Source organism: Balearica regulorum, chromosome 2 (genome assembly GCF_011004875.1).
Source record: "Balearica regulorum gibbericeps isolate bBalReg1 chromosome 2, bBalReg1.pri, whole genome shotgun sequence".
In the NCBI taxonomy this organism is placed as follows: domain Eukaryota; kingdom Metazoa; phylum Chordata; class Aves; order Gruiformes; family Gruidae; genus Balearica; species Balearica regulorum.
Window position 1 is genome coordinate 36743697 of NC_046185.1, and position 14170 is coordinate 36757866.

A 14170-nucleotide genomic window follows, 5' to 3' on the forward strand; every position below is an offset into this window, starting at 1 on the left:
GGAGATTCTGCACTGACACTGGGGAAAAAAACCTCTGATAGTAAGGATGGCAGAGTGCTGAAACCAGTTCCCCAGGGAAACTGTAGATTTTCTGTCACTGGATGTCTTTAACAAGAGGCTATATGAACTTCTGTAGGGAATAGCATACGCTGATTTTGCTTTGAGGCTTTACATTTCTTCCAGTCCTCTGATTCTGTGATTTCCTACCATTTCGCCAGTAACATCAGCCTCCAGATCACCCACATGCTGCCTTTTAACGGAGTAAACTCCTTCCTCTTTTGCACCATATATTCCGAGCTGTAAGACTAGGAGGTGTTTTGGAAGGAATAGAGTAATACCGTGTTTATCTGCAGTCAGTCGTCCAAAAAAGGTATGTAGAGATGTAACCTCGAGGCATCTTGGCTACCTGTGTATAAAATAGCTGGGCTTCCCAGGAGCAGGTTAGCTGTGGCAGCAGGAATTTAGTACGGACTAATGTGCAGTACTTCCTAACTAGGCTGAGCACGCCTCGGTAGGTAGATTAAAGCCATCTCAGGTATTTCTACATTATCCTGACATCGGCGGCATAAACTTGCTCTCAGTAAGTAACAAGTTCACAATGTGATGGTAGGACAAAAAAGGACAGGAAGAATTGTATTTCAGTTGTGTGCATGCTTGTGGTGTTATTTCTCGGTTCCCCATCCTTCACGTCTGGCTGCTCACTCTCTTGCCTCTCTTCCGTCATTGCATATTTCCTAATGAAGGCGCTGATTTTGAGTAGGTTTTTGTTATAAGTACTGTCATGAAAAGTTTCCTATGCAACTTGGTGGTAACTGAGACTGGACTGCCTGTTGGTAATTATTACCGGAAAGAGTTTTACCTTATTTAAGGTTGAGGATTGGAGAATATACTTGAAATAATTTTCAAACTTCAGTCAGAAAAAGATTTTGATTCTGAGGGTTTATAGACAGAGAAGCTGACCAAAAAAAAATACTGGTGAACATCAACATTTTTAAGAAAAACATGCAGGTCAGTATTTATGTCAGTATACAATGAAGTTCATTTTTTTCTCATTTTTATTTCATGATAAGTTTCTACCAAATTGAATATAACTAGATTTCTCTTTTTTTTTTCTTACCGTGGAGAAATTACTTTCATGGCTTTGGAAAGTTGTGTGCAAAACAAATTCCTACATCTAGTAACTAGTTGACAGGTTTTAATTTATAGAACTTCGTTGAGTATATATTTCATGCCAGTTAACTTATATGGAATTATTCCGTGTGAAGGTTTTGAATGTAACAAAGAAAATGCATATGGGGAATTGTTTTAGCCATGAAGCAACTTTTCCATCGTATGCTTTTAATCAAGTCATAAAGAGACTAGAAATATGACTGTGCTGAAAGGAATATTGGTTATACCTACATAAAGCCCCATCTTCATCACTGTCAGATCTCTTCCCCTGCCAAATTATCCCTGCGGTCTGCACCGATCACCAAGCGCACAGGGAGAATTTCCCCTTTGCCCAAGGTACAGATCATGTGGCTGTTTGTACGTCCCGATGCTGGGGTTTTGAAGCCACGCCGTGCTCCCCAAATGCAAGGCAGAGGAGCCCTGGGAAGCCTGCACAGTCCCCTTCGGACAACTTTGTGAGCTTCCTCCACACTGGGCTTCTTGCAGGAAGCATCTGAAGCCGATGCAGGCGTAACGGTTGCGGGCTGCCAGGCTCGGCGTGAGCAGGGTGCCGACAGCAGGCGAGCAGCGACGTGTACTGTGGGTTTGTGTTTTTTTTATTGCAGCCAGGCAGTGAATTGGATAACTTGGAGGAGATTCTGGATGACCTGCAGAACAGCCAGTTACCGCAGCTTTTCCCAGATAGCCGCCCAGGCGCACCAGCGGGCTCGGTCGACAAGCAAGCCATCATCAATGACCTCATGCAGCTCACCAGTGACAGCAGCCCTGGCGCGGCTGTGGCCACCCAGAAACCAGCAATGAGGATTTCACAGAGCAGTGAGTCTGCCTTCGGCGCGCGTGTAGGCAAAGCTTACAAACCCCCAAAGCGGCAGTCGTGGAGCCCCTGGGTCGGCCGGGGAGGAACCGGGCAGCTCCTGGTCCTGGTCTGGTCTTGCGTGATGACATAGCGCCATCTGTGGTCATCCCATTTTGAAACACATGTGGACGTTAATGTCTAATTCACACAGCACCCTGGACGTCCGTGCCCTCTGAGGATTTTTAAGGGGTACCCCTAAAATAAATGAAATGTTCCCTGCTGTGGTTATAGGTGATGCTGCTGTCGCAGGGGCTCTGACGTGGAGAGCACCACGTGCATTTTGTTGTGATGCAGATTGCTCCTTTCCAGCAGCTCCTTCAGGAAAAGGGATGACAGAGGCTTTTCTAAGTGTGAAGGAGAGTCATCTTCTAAAACCACAAGATTAATAGAAAGACCTATGATTAAGAGGAATGACCAAGTTTAATTTGAAGTTGTGGCTTTTAATTGAGTCACTTCCAGCTGACAGTGTTCCTTAACTTTATTAATTAACTTACAGATGAGTGTTGAAGTGTTGGTCTGCCACCATAGAATAATGGAAAGTGAGAAAGACAAGAGTCTTATCAGTTACGAATGTTGAAGAAAATAGCATAAAAAGCCACTGCTTCATTTTTTTTCTCCTGTTGGCTAGGATGGCAGCATCTGTTCACTTCCTTAAATGTACACTGGTGGGTTTTTTATAAAACATAGGGCACAGATAATATTTTTAGCCATTCTGATGATATTAAATAAGACTCTGCCACTTTCAAATAAATTATTATTTAGAAATGTTTAAATAAATATTAATAATAAATATTAGTGTTTAAATTCATATTAAAACCACTACAGAGCCTTAAATTATCATTTGTTATCAGTGTTACTCAGAGAAAGATGCTTGGATTAAAAGTGCTCATCTTTGTAAGTACAGGGGGTACTAACTGCAGCAGCACATAAGTCAGAAGTAAATCTGTGCATCCGAAATCTTTAGCATATTCTTTCTGAAGCAAGGTCTGCCGGTTCCTTCCACTGCAGCCTTTTGGCTTTCCAGAGTTACCCTGGTTTTAATTCTCCTTTCAGAGCTACCAGCAATACAGTAACAGAATGATTGTAAATGAGATGGTCTTGGTGGTTAGCTGCAGTTCTGTAAAAGCAGCATCCTGTTTCCCATGTAAATTAAAACCCTAAAACTTTTCCCCCCAGCTCAGTCTTGTGTCTGTGCCTGATTCCCCTAGGGAACTTCTGCCTTGCTTTCAGCAGAAGAGCATCCAGAAAACAGGTGCACAGAAATAGTGAGTGGCTTCTCGTATGCTCCCAGAAAAGCAATGTAGAATGAATGTCAAATCATACACAATTCCAAAAGAGGTTTGGGATTTTTTGAATTTTTTTTCTGAAGGAATAACCAGCTTTCATTTTTCAGGTTTTACATGATTATTTTTTTTTTCTGCTTAAAAATAAATATAAGACTTGAAAGCTCCTAGATTTGCCAAATAGCTAGTTTCTTGCGTGTGGGACAGGGACAGGGTCAGTCCCATCCTGACCAAGAGTAGAATATGTGATGTGAGCACCATCACACCTCATCAACTGTGTTACTATTTTGTGCTGCTTTTCCAGCTTTCCTTTCAGAATTATGTGGGTGCTGGCAAAGCTACCCCTATAATAACTTACTCATCTATGTGATTTTTCAAACTCATGGGGCAAACTGTTCTGAAACTGTCACTGAAGTTGGGTTTTGGTTCAATCCTTAGACTTTATGGTGCCCATAGGCTTGGGAAAGTCATTTTTGTCTCATAAGTAGGTCTTGTTTGTTTCTTTGAGCAGACAAGACAAAATTTTGCTCTCATGGTTAGGAATTAGATGTATGTGATGTAATGTTTTTCCTATACACACATATAAGCAAATTCACCTTGCAGAGAACTTCTGTTAAAAAAATAAATAAATACAATGAGTTCCTGTAATCTGGTTTTATAAAATAAGAAGAAAAGTCAGAGACCTTTGTAATAAGATATTTCTGTACTTTTTAACAAGTTTAATAAACGTCATCTAAGTTCTCAGATTCAAAAGTATCACTACTTTGATCTAAAATAAGAAAGAAGTTCTTTAACTGCTTTGTAATGTGGTGAATATAAAAATGCAGAAGTCACTTTATGGATGCCGTTATATCAGAGACTCTCCTAGGGGAGGCTCTCAGGAAGTATTGCAAATAATAATTTCACAAAAATGGTTAATTTATTTGTATATATTTTGTTGGTATTTTGATTGGAAATGGAATCATAGGCACAAGGTCGGTGTTTGACGCATGTGTGAGAACTAGTTGTGTGCATAGGGGATGCTTTCAGGCATTGGCACATTGCCCAAACACCAGCTGAGCCAGATGCTTGCCAGTTGAGGTCTGAAGCTCGTTTCTCCGAGACAGTCTGCAGTTTTCTTTGCAGAGGCTGATTTTAAGAGCACAAAACACCTCAACACAAGAAAATAGTTATATGAAGGTGACAGTAACAATCAGGCATGGTTCTGCTTACCAGAATATTATGGTGTCACAGCTCTTGTTCTGGACCGCTTATTTGTTGTTGCTGAATCATGGAAGTATTTCTTTTTATTAATGACAAAAAAAAGTAAAAAAAAAATTAGCAGGAGACGTAGAAATGGGGCTACAAGATCCAATATAGACTCAGTCTGTCATTAATTTTGGTAACTTCTTCAGGGGCACAGCTTATGCTGGAAAACTTTCAAAACTGAGATAATTCCTAACAGTCTGCCTCAGGATGACATCTGCATGCAATTACAGTCCTACTAGGTATGAGATTAATTGGCAGTAGTATGCATATCACATAGTGGTATATTTTGCTGTAGTGGCTCTTCTGTAAGTTAAATTGCATCATTTAAGGTTTTAAAAATATAAGTCATATCTGGTTTAGTGTCAGAATGTTCCATTTTGAAATTTACATAAAAATGTCAAGAAGGGATGTGTCTCAGACAGATATGGAGTGGGTAAATTGTGCAGCATTAAATAGCTCAGCCCAAGAGCTTAAAGTGTGTTTGGGTTCTTTTTTTTTTTTTAAACAAGTAAAGTTTCCATTCTTGTAACTTTGCTTTTCTCTTTACTCCTCCTTTCTAGCTTTTAATAACCCACGAGCAGGGCAACTGGGCAGGTTATTACCAAACCAGAATTTACCACTTGACATCACACTGCAGAATCCAACAGGTGCAGGAACTTTCCCACCCATAAGAGCAAGTAGCCCCTATTCAGTGATACCTCAGCCAGGACTGATGGGCAGGAACGAAGGGATGATAGGAAGTCAAGGAACTTTAGGCAACAGTAGCACAGGTAAGATGGCTTTCCATTTTTGAAAATACGCTTGAGTAACAGACTATTGCATGTGTAACTTAATGTTGGAGTTATTACAAGGGCAGGTTATTATACGTACTTTCCAAAATGTCTGGGGAAAAATCGTGTTTCATGGGCTGCTATGTATTGGTATTTATTTTTAATTTCTGTTTCTGCGTATTTTTAGTCCTGCTCTTTCAGCACTACTTTTCACCTACCTGAAAACTGCTAGATGAACACAGTGTATTGGCATTTAGAGTGTGTTTATATCAGTGTTCCAGATTCAGCTGAGACTTAGGTAAAAATCCAGTCTTTCTGCCTCAGTAAAGCAAATAAATGAACCACTTGTCTGTAGAGGTGGTTCTTTCAAAACAAAATTGTAGGCAATACTGTTGTCCTTACGATGTGTATCTCTACAGACCTTGATTTTGCCCTCAGTTGTCCTTTATTTATTAGCCATAGTTCTTATTTTAAATTAAAGAAATGATAATGTTTTCATAATTTTCTGAAACATAAACTTTTGGGGAACCACCAGATGTTGCAGTGGTATTACCTCCTGTCATGGATTACACCTGATCTGTGGTGAATTTATTTCTTCATGTTTCCTTAATACTGTACAAAGATACCATAGGGGATTTCACAAGAAAAGTCTGGCTGATCGACTTACTTCAACTAGCACATAGTCTGAGACTGTCCAAGTGAGCAACAGCCACTAAGAACTCTGAGTAACTAAATGGGTATTGTAAGACCTTTCAGCTGGCTATTCACTGTCAAAATTTTATATTTAGTTTGCATCAGTATTACAAAAGACATGCTGCCAGACGCTGAAATATCCTATTTAAGCAGTTTAGAGGTCAACTTGTAGTCTTTCAAGTGTCCTATTACTTTCATGTTCTGTATACATATTAGAGGATGTTATTCATCTTATGTATACAAGTTAGAGAGTATTATCTTTGTTCCTGCCATTTGCTCTAGCACACCACATATGTCAGCTGATACAATATATACACAAATAGAGCAAACCTGAGGATGTAACAAATGAAGCAAATTTTCTACAGCAGCTGAAGCAATGACCCTCTTCAGAGGGGGTTTTCTCCTTGGTTATATATCACCAAATAATTGAACTGGCAAGTAATAATTGTTTGTGTGGCTTTTAGTATTCATTTTAGGATGTTGCAAAGTACAGCTGGAGTCCAATCTGAAATCAGTGTTTTATCTGCTGTCTTGACTATATAAAATTGAAATGTATAAATACTAGGAATGCACATCTTTGGGTTTGGGGTTTTTTTGTGTTGGGGTTTGGTTGGGTTTTTTTGACTACTGTCAGAGTGTAGTACTCTATATATTCCAAGTGTAAATAAACTGTATCAGTTGTTTACAGTAGATGTAGGAGGACTTCCCCTAAAATAACGGTAATGAACTTCAGCATCTATCGGAAAGTTCCTGTGAGTAATTTCCCTGCACCGTATATTGGTTCGAGATTATCTGGGTGAGCCTTGAAGCTAAGAAGGCTCAAGGTTCCGAATGAAAGGACTCGCGTAAAGATGTTTGCAGAACGCGAATTTGAATTGAATCCTTCTAATTTGTAAGCATGTGTAGTGATAACACGTTACTCAAATCTGCATTCTCACTTAGCACTTGGAAAGTAAAGCACTGACACACACATCAGCAAACGTGATTCATTTCCTGAGGAAGGAAGTTAGGGCTATCCACACACCCTCGGCACCTGTTGCAGACTACATGTGGGAACACTTACTCTGAACAGCGTTTCGGAAATGATAAAAGGATCTTCCTCATGTAAAATGTATAATAATCTCCAGTCCCTTGACTAAGTAGCGTAAGGCATGATTCTGTAGCTTTGCGCATCTGGACGGGCAGTTGTGGTACAGTGTGCTTTGAGTGAAACTACTGCATTTTCATCGCTAAAAATGTAGCTCGTCAAGCATTTGTAATGCTAAAGCTGTTCTGAATCATGTGCTGGCACCTAAGTCTGTTTGGCTTTCGTGCAGGAATGATCAGTGGCAATGCCCCTCGGCCTGCCATGACATCTGGAGATTGGGGAAGCCAGGCTTCTGCTGTGAGGGTGACCTGCGCGCCCACAGCTAGTGCCATGAACAGGCCGGTGCAAGCAGGCATGATCCGCAACCCCACGGCCAGCATCCCCTTGAGACCCAGCAACCAGCCTGGCCCAAGGCAGATGCTTCCATCTCAGGTCATGAATATGGGTAAGTCAGGGCGGCTGTGGAGTTGTGCTTTCTGGCATACACTGGATTGTCAAAGATGAAGCAGGAACAAAAAAAAACAAAGAGAAAAAAAAAGACTCACTTCAATCATAGATTTGATGACAACAGTATTCCACAGTGAAAGTTGCCTGTGGAAGTGGGGAGGAAGGTGGGTAGAACACTAACTTCTAGTGCGTGTATTGATGTGAACAATTCCTGCTACTCTCTGGCTCCACAGTGGTGTGGCCAAAGAAAGAGGATATGAAGTTGCTCTTGTTTACTATAAACTGAGGGGGATTTTAGGAGGAAATGCTGGGAACATTATCACTGTTCTTGGTCACTTTTAAAGCAAGTACATTATTATATTGATTCTGTATACTGTCTTTTATTTTATGCTTATCTTACTAATTTTTTGCATCTGTGGCGTTGTATCTGCTGTTTCGTGGTTTTGAACCATTTGTGAGTTCTCATGTTATTTTCTCAAATTTTGAAAGCAATTTTTAACAAAAAGATCATGATTTTAAGCGTAGTGTTACTGAAGTCTTTATGTTTTTTGTTTGCTTTTACTGTAACATAGATAATCCAATGGAAAGAAGGAACATGAAACTAGATTCTTTTCACAAAATTGTGTGGTTATTTTTCCTTGATTAGGGCCATCCGAATTGGAGATGAACATAGGAGGACCTCAGTATAGCCAACAGCAGGCGCCTCCAAATCAGACTGCACCATGGCCAGACAGCATCTTGCCTATCGATCAGGCAACTTTTGGTAGTCAGAGCAGGTGAGTCTTACCGGTGCATCAAAACATGCCTATATTTTTTTATGCCTCATGGAAACAAAGCCCTACGTAAAATACTCACCAAATGTATATCAATTTAATGCTTGTAGTATTTTATACTTGTGTAATGCATATATGTTCCAGTACTACTTATAAATGCCCTCTTTGGCATTTAATGTGTTGGAAGAATTGGAAGTTCTATATTATTGTGGATTCTGCCAGTGCTTTGGGTAGTTGCACCATTTTCACCTCTCAAGCATTAATATGGGTGTGATTCTGTCTGGTTTTGCTGGTTTTATTGTTAACAATTATACTTAACACTAAATGTGGAAAAATGCCAGAGCCTTTGTAGTTACAACATAGCTGTCTTTTCCTGCAACGGGATAGTGTTTTAAGTAGTGCAGGACATCATTAATTTGTTTTGTTTGGGGTTTTTAACTGACCTCAATTCTGTAAAAGGTGAGGAAGGAAAGATCCAGTGAAACGGAGGCTGCCTCTTCACTCAAGTTAGCTCCTTCTCGGGTATCCAGAACCACAGTTTGATGACAAGTTATTAACGTAATATATTAACGTTGTTCATTATTAAGTCTATTAAATAATGCTGTAACTATGAAAAGCAATTTACACTTTTTTTTAAAAAAGACATGTCTTCCCAGAAGAGTTTGCCGCTTAAGTTAGAGAAACTATATATATATACACACACACACACACTGTCTAAGTGATACCAAATAGACAGATAATGGAGAAATGTTGAAATAGTTTGAATTGCATGAGTTAGGATATTTTTCAGTAGTAAATGGGAGGAGTGCTGAAAAGAAAATGAAAAGAAAGAAGTTGGAAGTGTGTTTGAAGAAAGATTGATCTTCTGACTACATTCTCTTAATTTTCATTATGAAAGGATGTTCGAAAATATCCGTAAATTTAAGTGTGGAATTTTTTCTGTTAACTTTTCTAACTTTTTCATGCTTTTCAAGGTGTTTCCTAATTCTCCCCCAGTTAAGGTGTCCATGTGCCAAATGCACTGTTTGCACAACTTAATTGTTCACTATAAAAATGATACCATAAAATAAAATACAGGACCATGTTTGGTCAGCAAGCCAGGCAGATAATTCCTCCATTTTGTTACCTTTGCATTTCTCATAATTTCCTTGCAGCTGAAGATGGTGGGAAGAATTCCCATTGCATTGCATCTGAAAGTAATCATATTTTGATCATTTACACCCAGAGATAATGAATTGTTTGGTGCTGCCATTTCTTATTTTATTAATCCCTGGGATTTGTATTTTTATAATCTGATTATCATGGTATTAAATTTGATAAAAGTTAAATTGTTAGTAAAAATAATTCTTTTAGAGAAAAATTGAACATTATGATTGTATTATATAAAAGAAATGGAGGAAAACCAAAGTAATTGTCATTGTTTAAGATACAGAATTTGACAATGTTTTAAACTTTTTCTTACCGTATGTATTCATCCCCATTTACAATTTGAGGGAGAATTTTTTGGTAGCCCCATCGATTATTTTTCCAGATCATAGATCCCTTCTTATAAGTCATCTTTAAAGTTTGCAAGTAATTTGATTCAAAGGATTTTTTTTTCCTGCTCTTCCCTTTTACTGATTTATTATTTCTTCTGTAAGAGTTATAGAAACTTCTCTATAGATGAGATTGATTAATACTTTGCAATGTTTTAAAGGTACGTTATATATATCTCCTTATTTTTATTTTTTACAGTCCAGGATCTAATTAAAAAGAATATGTTTTTGTTAGTTTTCCTGCTTGCAATCCTTTGGGTTTTTAGGTGTATAGCCTGACGATGCAGCTCTTCCCTTCTGTTTAGCTTTGACATAGAGATTAGACTTCCATGGCAACCATATATCTCATTATGGAAACTAAATACACAAACATGTTTCTTTGTTTTTCCAAACAGACATGTAAAAAGGGTTCACATACAGTGCTGTTTTCTCCCTCCATGTGTGACAGCTTTTGTTGTCTCTGAGTAATTATCTGGGATGAGATGCTCCCATGATGTGTATATAGTAGCTGCCCTTGCTTGCAGAATGCTTTGCTTTTTATATTTTCTATTGTAGTCTTGTAGTATTGTGCGTGAAGTAGGGCTCATGTGTGAACTGCAAAGCAAAAGTATGTCATTTGGCTGCAGATAAGGTGTTATTTCAGATTTAGTTTGTTTTTCAGTAAGTTTTGTCCTTTGGGTTTGGAATAAACCTTTATTCTGCCTTTGTAATTGTGAGTGTGCTTTGCATACAAATTCAGGGGTGAGGTAGGCAGGATTTATAGAGCCAGCACGCTCTGCCTGACAGTATCCAAATTCTTGCTGACACCCTTCTGTCCTGGCTAAACCACGTCACCTTCTGAGGCACATAACCAAGTGCGTAAACTGGTACCCAAGTGTGCAATTCCGTAAGATGGGCTGAGCTAGTGCAGTGTTTTCCTGTGAACAAAGAGAGGAATGTCCTTTTCTCCCTGCTCCCTCATGCTTCTGGCCAGTTCTTCCAGAGGTTCGGGTTGTGTGAGCTCAGACAGTCCGTGGACCCCTCTGTGACCTCTTCAGCTTGGTTAGTCTGATAGAAAGCCACTTAAGAAGAGTGTGTGTGGAAATCGGTTCTTTTTCTACTTGTGATAGCATACTTAATCTAAAGTATAAGATTCAAAGTTACAATTAGTTAAAAAAAAATTTAGTCTTCTTTTCAGTGACTATATTCTGTGCTGACTTCTGTGCTCCTCTGTTGATCCTGCAATATGAAAACAGCATTCATGCATACCTTTAGTGTGCTTGCTTACTTGTTGGATACACCGTGCTTGTATGGTCTTGACAGGCAGTAATCACGCTATTTAGCTGTTTCTTTGGGGAACATAACTTTCATTTGGAGTAGTTTTCTAAACAAAATTGGCGGTGATGAAAATGATTTCTGTCTCCACTTGTTAGTTCAATTTGAGTACTAATCCTCTGATACTATTTCTTGTTTTTTCAGCAGCTGTTTACAAACACTGTGTTTATGTTTTCACAGACAACCGTTTGGCAGCTCACCAGATGATCTCTTGTGTAATCATCCTTCATCAGAGTCACCAAGCGATGAGGGTGCTCTCCTGGATCAACTTTACATGGCATTGAGGAATTTTGATGGTTTAGAAGAAATTGACAGGGCTCTAGGAATACCAGAACTAGTTAGCCAGGTATATTGGACATTGCATTGCATGTATTAGGTATTGTGTTTAAAGGATATGTTGTCAAGGTGAAGGGAAAACATGTGGTGAAAAAGAGGATTATAAAACACTTCTTGCAAGCTAGGATGGAGTTATATATATTTGATGGGAGTCCATCTAACAGCTCAGGGTCACCTGAAAAGCTTTCTTCAGCCCTGGGTTTAGTCTTCCTTCCTCTCCCCTGCTGCGCTCGTCTAGCTCTTCTGCTTCTGACTTGCGCTGAGCCACTTCGCTTCATGCAACTAACCTGACCAAACCCAAAAAATTAACAGGCTTCTGCTTATCTGGTGGTCGGAGGAATGACTGTGTGGGAGAAAGGTAAGGTCATGGCCAGCAACAGGGTATAGGAAAGAAGAAAAAAGAATATGAAGACCTAGGAGCCAGAGGAGCAAGATCAAGACCTTTGTGTGATGGGGGCAACAAGCTTTTGCATGAGCAAACCTGTAACATGTAATTTCACCAGTAGTTTTCCCCTTAATTAATTAATGTGTAGTAAGGGACAAGTTTCACTTGAAGCAGCTGATTTCATTCCAAGAGGTTAAAACTGTATTTTTTTTCTAAATTATGAACATGCTTCCTAAACTTTGCAGCATGAATTTGTTCTATTCTTTTTCATCTGTTTTTTTCCCCACAGTTGTTTTTTATTAGTTTTCAGTTGGTTCTTGTCCATTTCAGTCTTATATGATGCCAAAAAGTGTGGTAAAAAAAGGAGGGGAGGGGGAAGTTAGCGCTTGATGTTTCTTGCATCAAAATTGTATTTCCAAAACCAGCTGTACATGTCTCTATAATGATTTCATATTCTCAGACAAGCCTAGAATACCTATTTCATTTCCCAGCACTCGTCAACGTCTTGAGCATAACTTCTGAACTAGCTCAGCAGTTTAGATACGAGATAGGAACAATGAAATCCTGCTTCGGACATGAGAAAACTATCTCTAAGCCCATTTGGTACAACACAGAATTCAGTGAGGTGTTAAGCTGGAGACAGTTTATCGATGAACTTCAATTTTGCAGCGTGAAACTTTAATGCAATATGACATAGCTTTTGGAATACCACCACCAAAAAAAAATATGAATAATGTTTTATTTCAAACTAAGTGGTAAATATCTTTCAATTTAATTAATATCTCACTGGAAACAGTTAAGTAATTTTGCAGAGGAGACTGAGAACTGTTGCATTTTAGAACATGTTCTTAAAATATCCATCAAACATTTTCTAGGAGCTTAAAGTTCCTCTTTCATAAGGGCACTTCAATTTATATTAACTTGATTTCCAAGGTCAGTGTGGAATAAGCTATGAAATTATTCTGGCTAGAGCAAATATTAGGGGAGTATCTAGAATGGAGTTTAGAATTGTGTTAGCTTTTTTATACTAATGGCTAATCAGTTTATGCAAAAGTGCCCTGAAAGAATTAGGCACTCTGTTCACATTAGCTTTTGTAATAGTTTCAGGCATCTTTATTTGAAGTCGTTATTTTGTTTAACGATAGTGATAAAAATCTACTTTCTTATTCTTACTCATTTGTAACATCTTTGAATTTATTTTGGATTCAATGGCAAATATATGCTGGCATCGCTTCATTTACAGATTTTCATATAGCATTTGTCATTTCAGGTTTTTATTTGTTATACAATGATACAATGGCTATGTTAAGAACATGACAAAGACTGTGGGTCTTTGGTTTTTTTTTAAAAAAAAGAAAAGAGAGGAGAGGAGGAATTTGTCTGCATGAATATGTTTTGACACTCAAAAATACAATTCTATTTATATTTAAATTTTGTATTTAAGTAAAGAAAATTTATGTAGCTTTGAAAAACATTCACATCCCAGAAGGATGGTTTTGCAGAGCAGCTCTATTAGTCTCGTATAATCCCGTGAAAAGCCGTGTCCCGCCAACTGTTCCTATCGCTCACGTATTTCTGCAGAGCCAAGCTGTCGACCCAGAGACCTTCCCCAGCCAGGAGTCGAGCATCCTGATGGAGCAGAAGGCTCCGGTGTTCTCCCAGCAGTACGCGGCACAGGCTCAGATGGCGCAGGGCAGCTACGCGCCCATGCAGGACCCAAGCTTCCACCCCATGGGGCAGCGCCCGGGGTACACAGCCCTACGCATGCAGCCCCGGGCCGGCCTCCGGCCCGCCGGCATCGTCCAGAACCAGCCAAACCAGCTGCGGCTCCAGCTGCAGCACAGGCTCCAGGCGCAGCAGGTACGTCCCCTTCTGTGCCCGGTTTCACGTGGCGCCTACTGACTGCCAGCTTGCTCCAAGCAGACCAGGTCTTAATTGTGTGCCCTGTTTTATTATAGTCTAATTCCACTTCTAAACTAAAAACACTAGCCATAATGAGTTTGCCGAGACAGTACCTTGTGCATTCTTCTCTTTTATCTTTTTTGCATCTTTCCATTTTTCTTTCTATAATACTGTGCAAGAATGTGCCTAGTATTTAAGCCTAGGCTTCACTAACTGTTTGAGCGAGGCTACAGAGGTGCTTCTTGTTATATAAGTCTTTTTCTGTTTGTGTTCTCTTGACTCTTCCAGCAATCTAAATTCTTTTATTGCTGCCTGTTACCAACATCCTTTATTTTTTTCCTTGGCCTACTTTTGAGGATCATTTTAAGTTG

The 14170-nt window shown here is 39.3% G+C and overlaps 1 protein-coding gene across 5 annotated transcripts in view; it reads left to right on the forward strand.

Moving 5' to 3' along the window:
• The window catches only part of NCOA2 (nuclear receptor coactivator 2), a 193559-nt gene that overhangs the window by 160240 nt on the left and 19149 nt on the right, over nt 1–14170 (forward strand). For all 5 annotated transcript variants that reach the window (XM_075743910.1, XM_075743909.1, XM_075743911.1 and 2 more), the window contains 6 exons: nt 1776–1986; nt 5118–5327; nt 7337–7552; nt 8201–8330; nt 11357–11522; nt 13479–13757. In XM_075743910.1, coding sequence (XP_075600025.1) covers nt 1776–1986; nt 5118–5327; nt 7337–7552; nt 8201–8330; nt 11357–11522; nt 13479–13757 — 1212 coding nt within the window. The remainder of the gene's footprint in view (nt 1–1775; nt 1987–5117; nt 5328–7336; nt 7553–8200; nt 8331–11356; nt 11523–13478; nt 13758–14170) is intronic.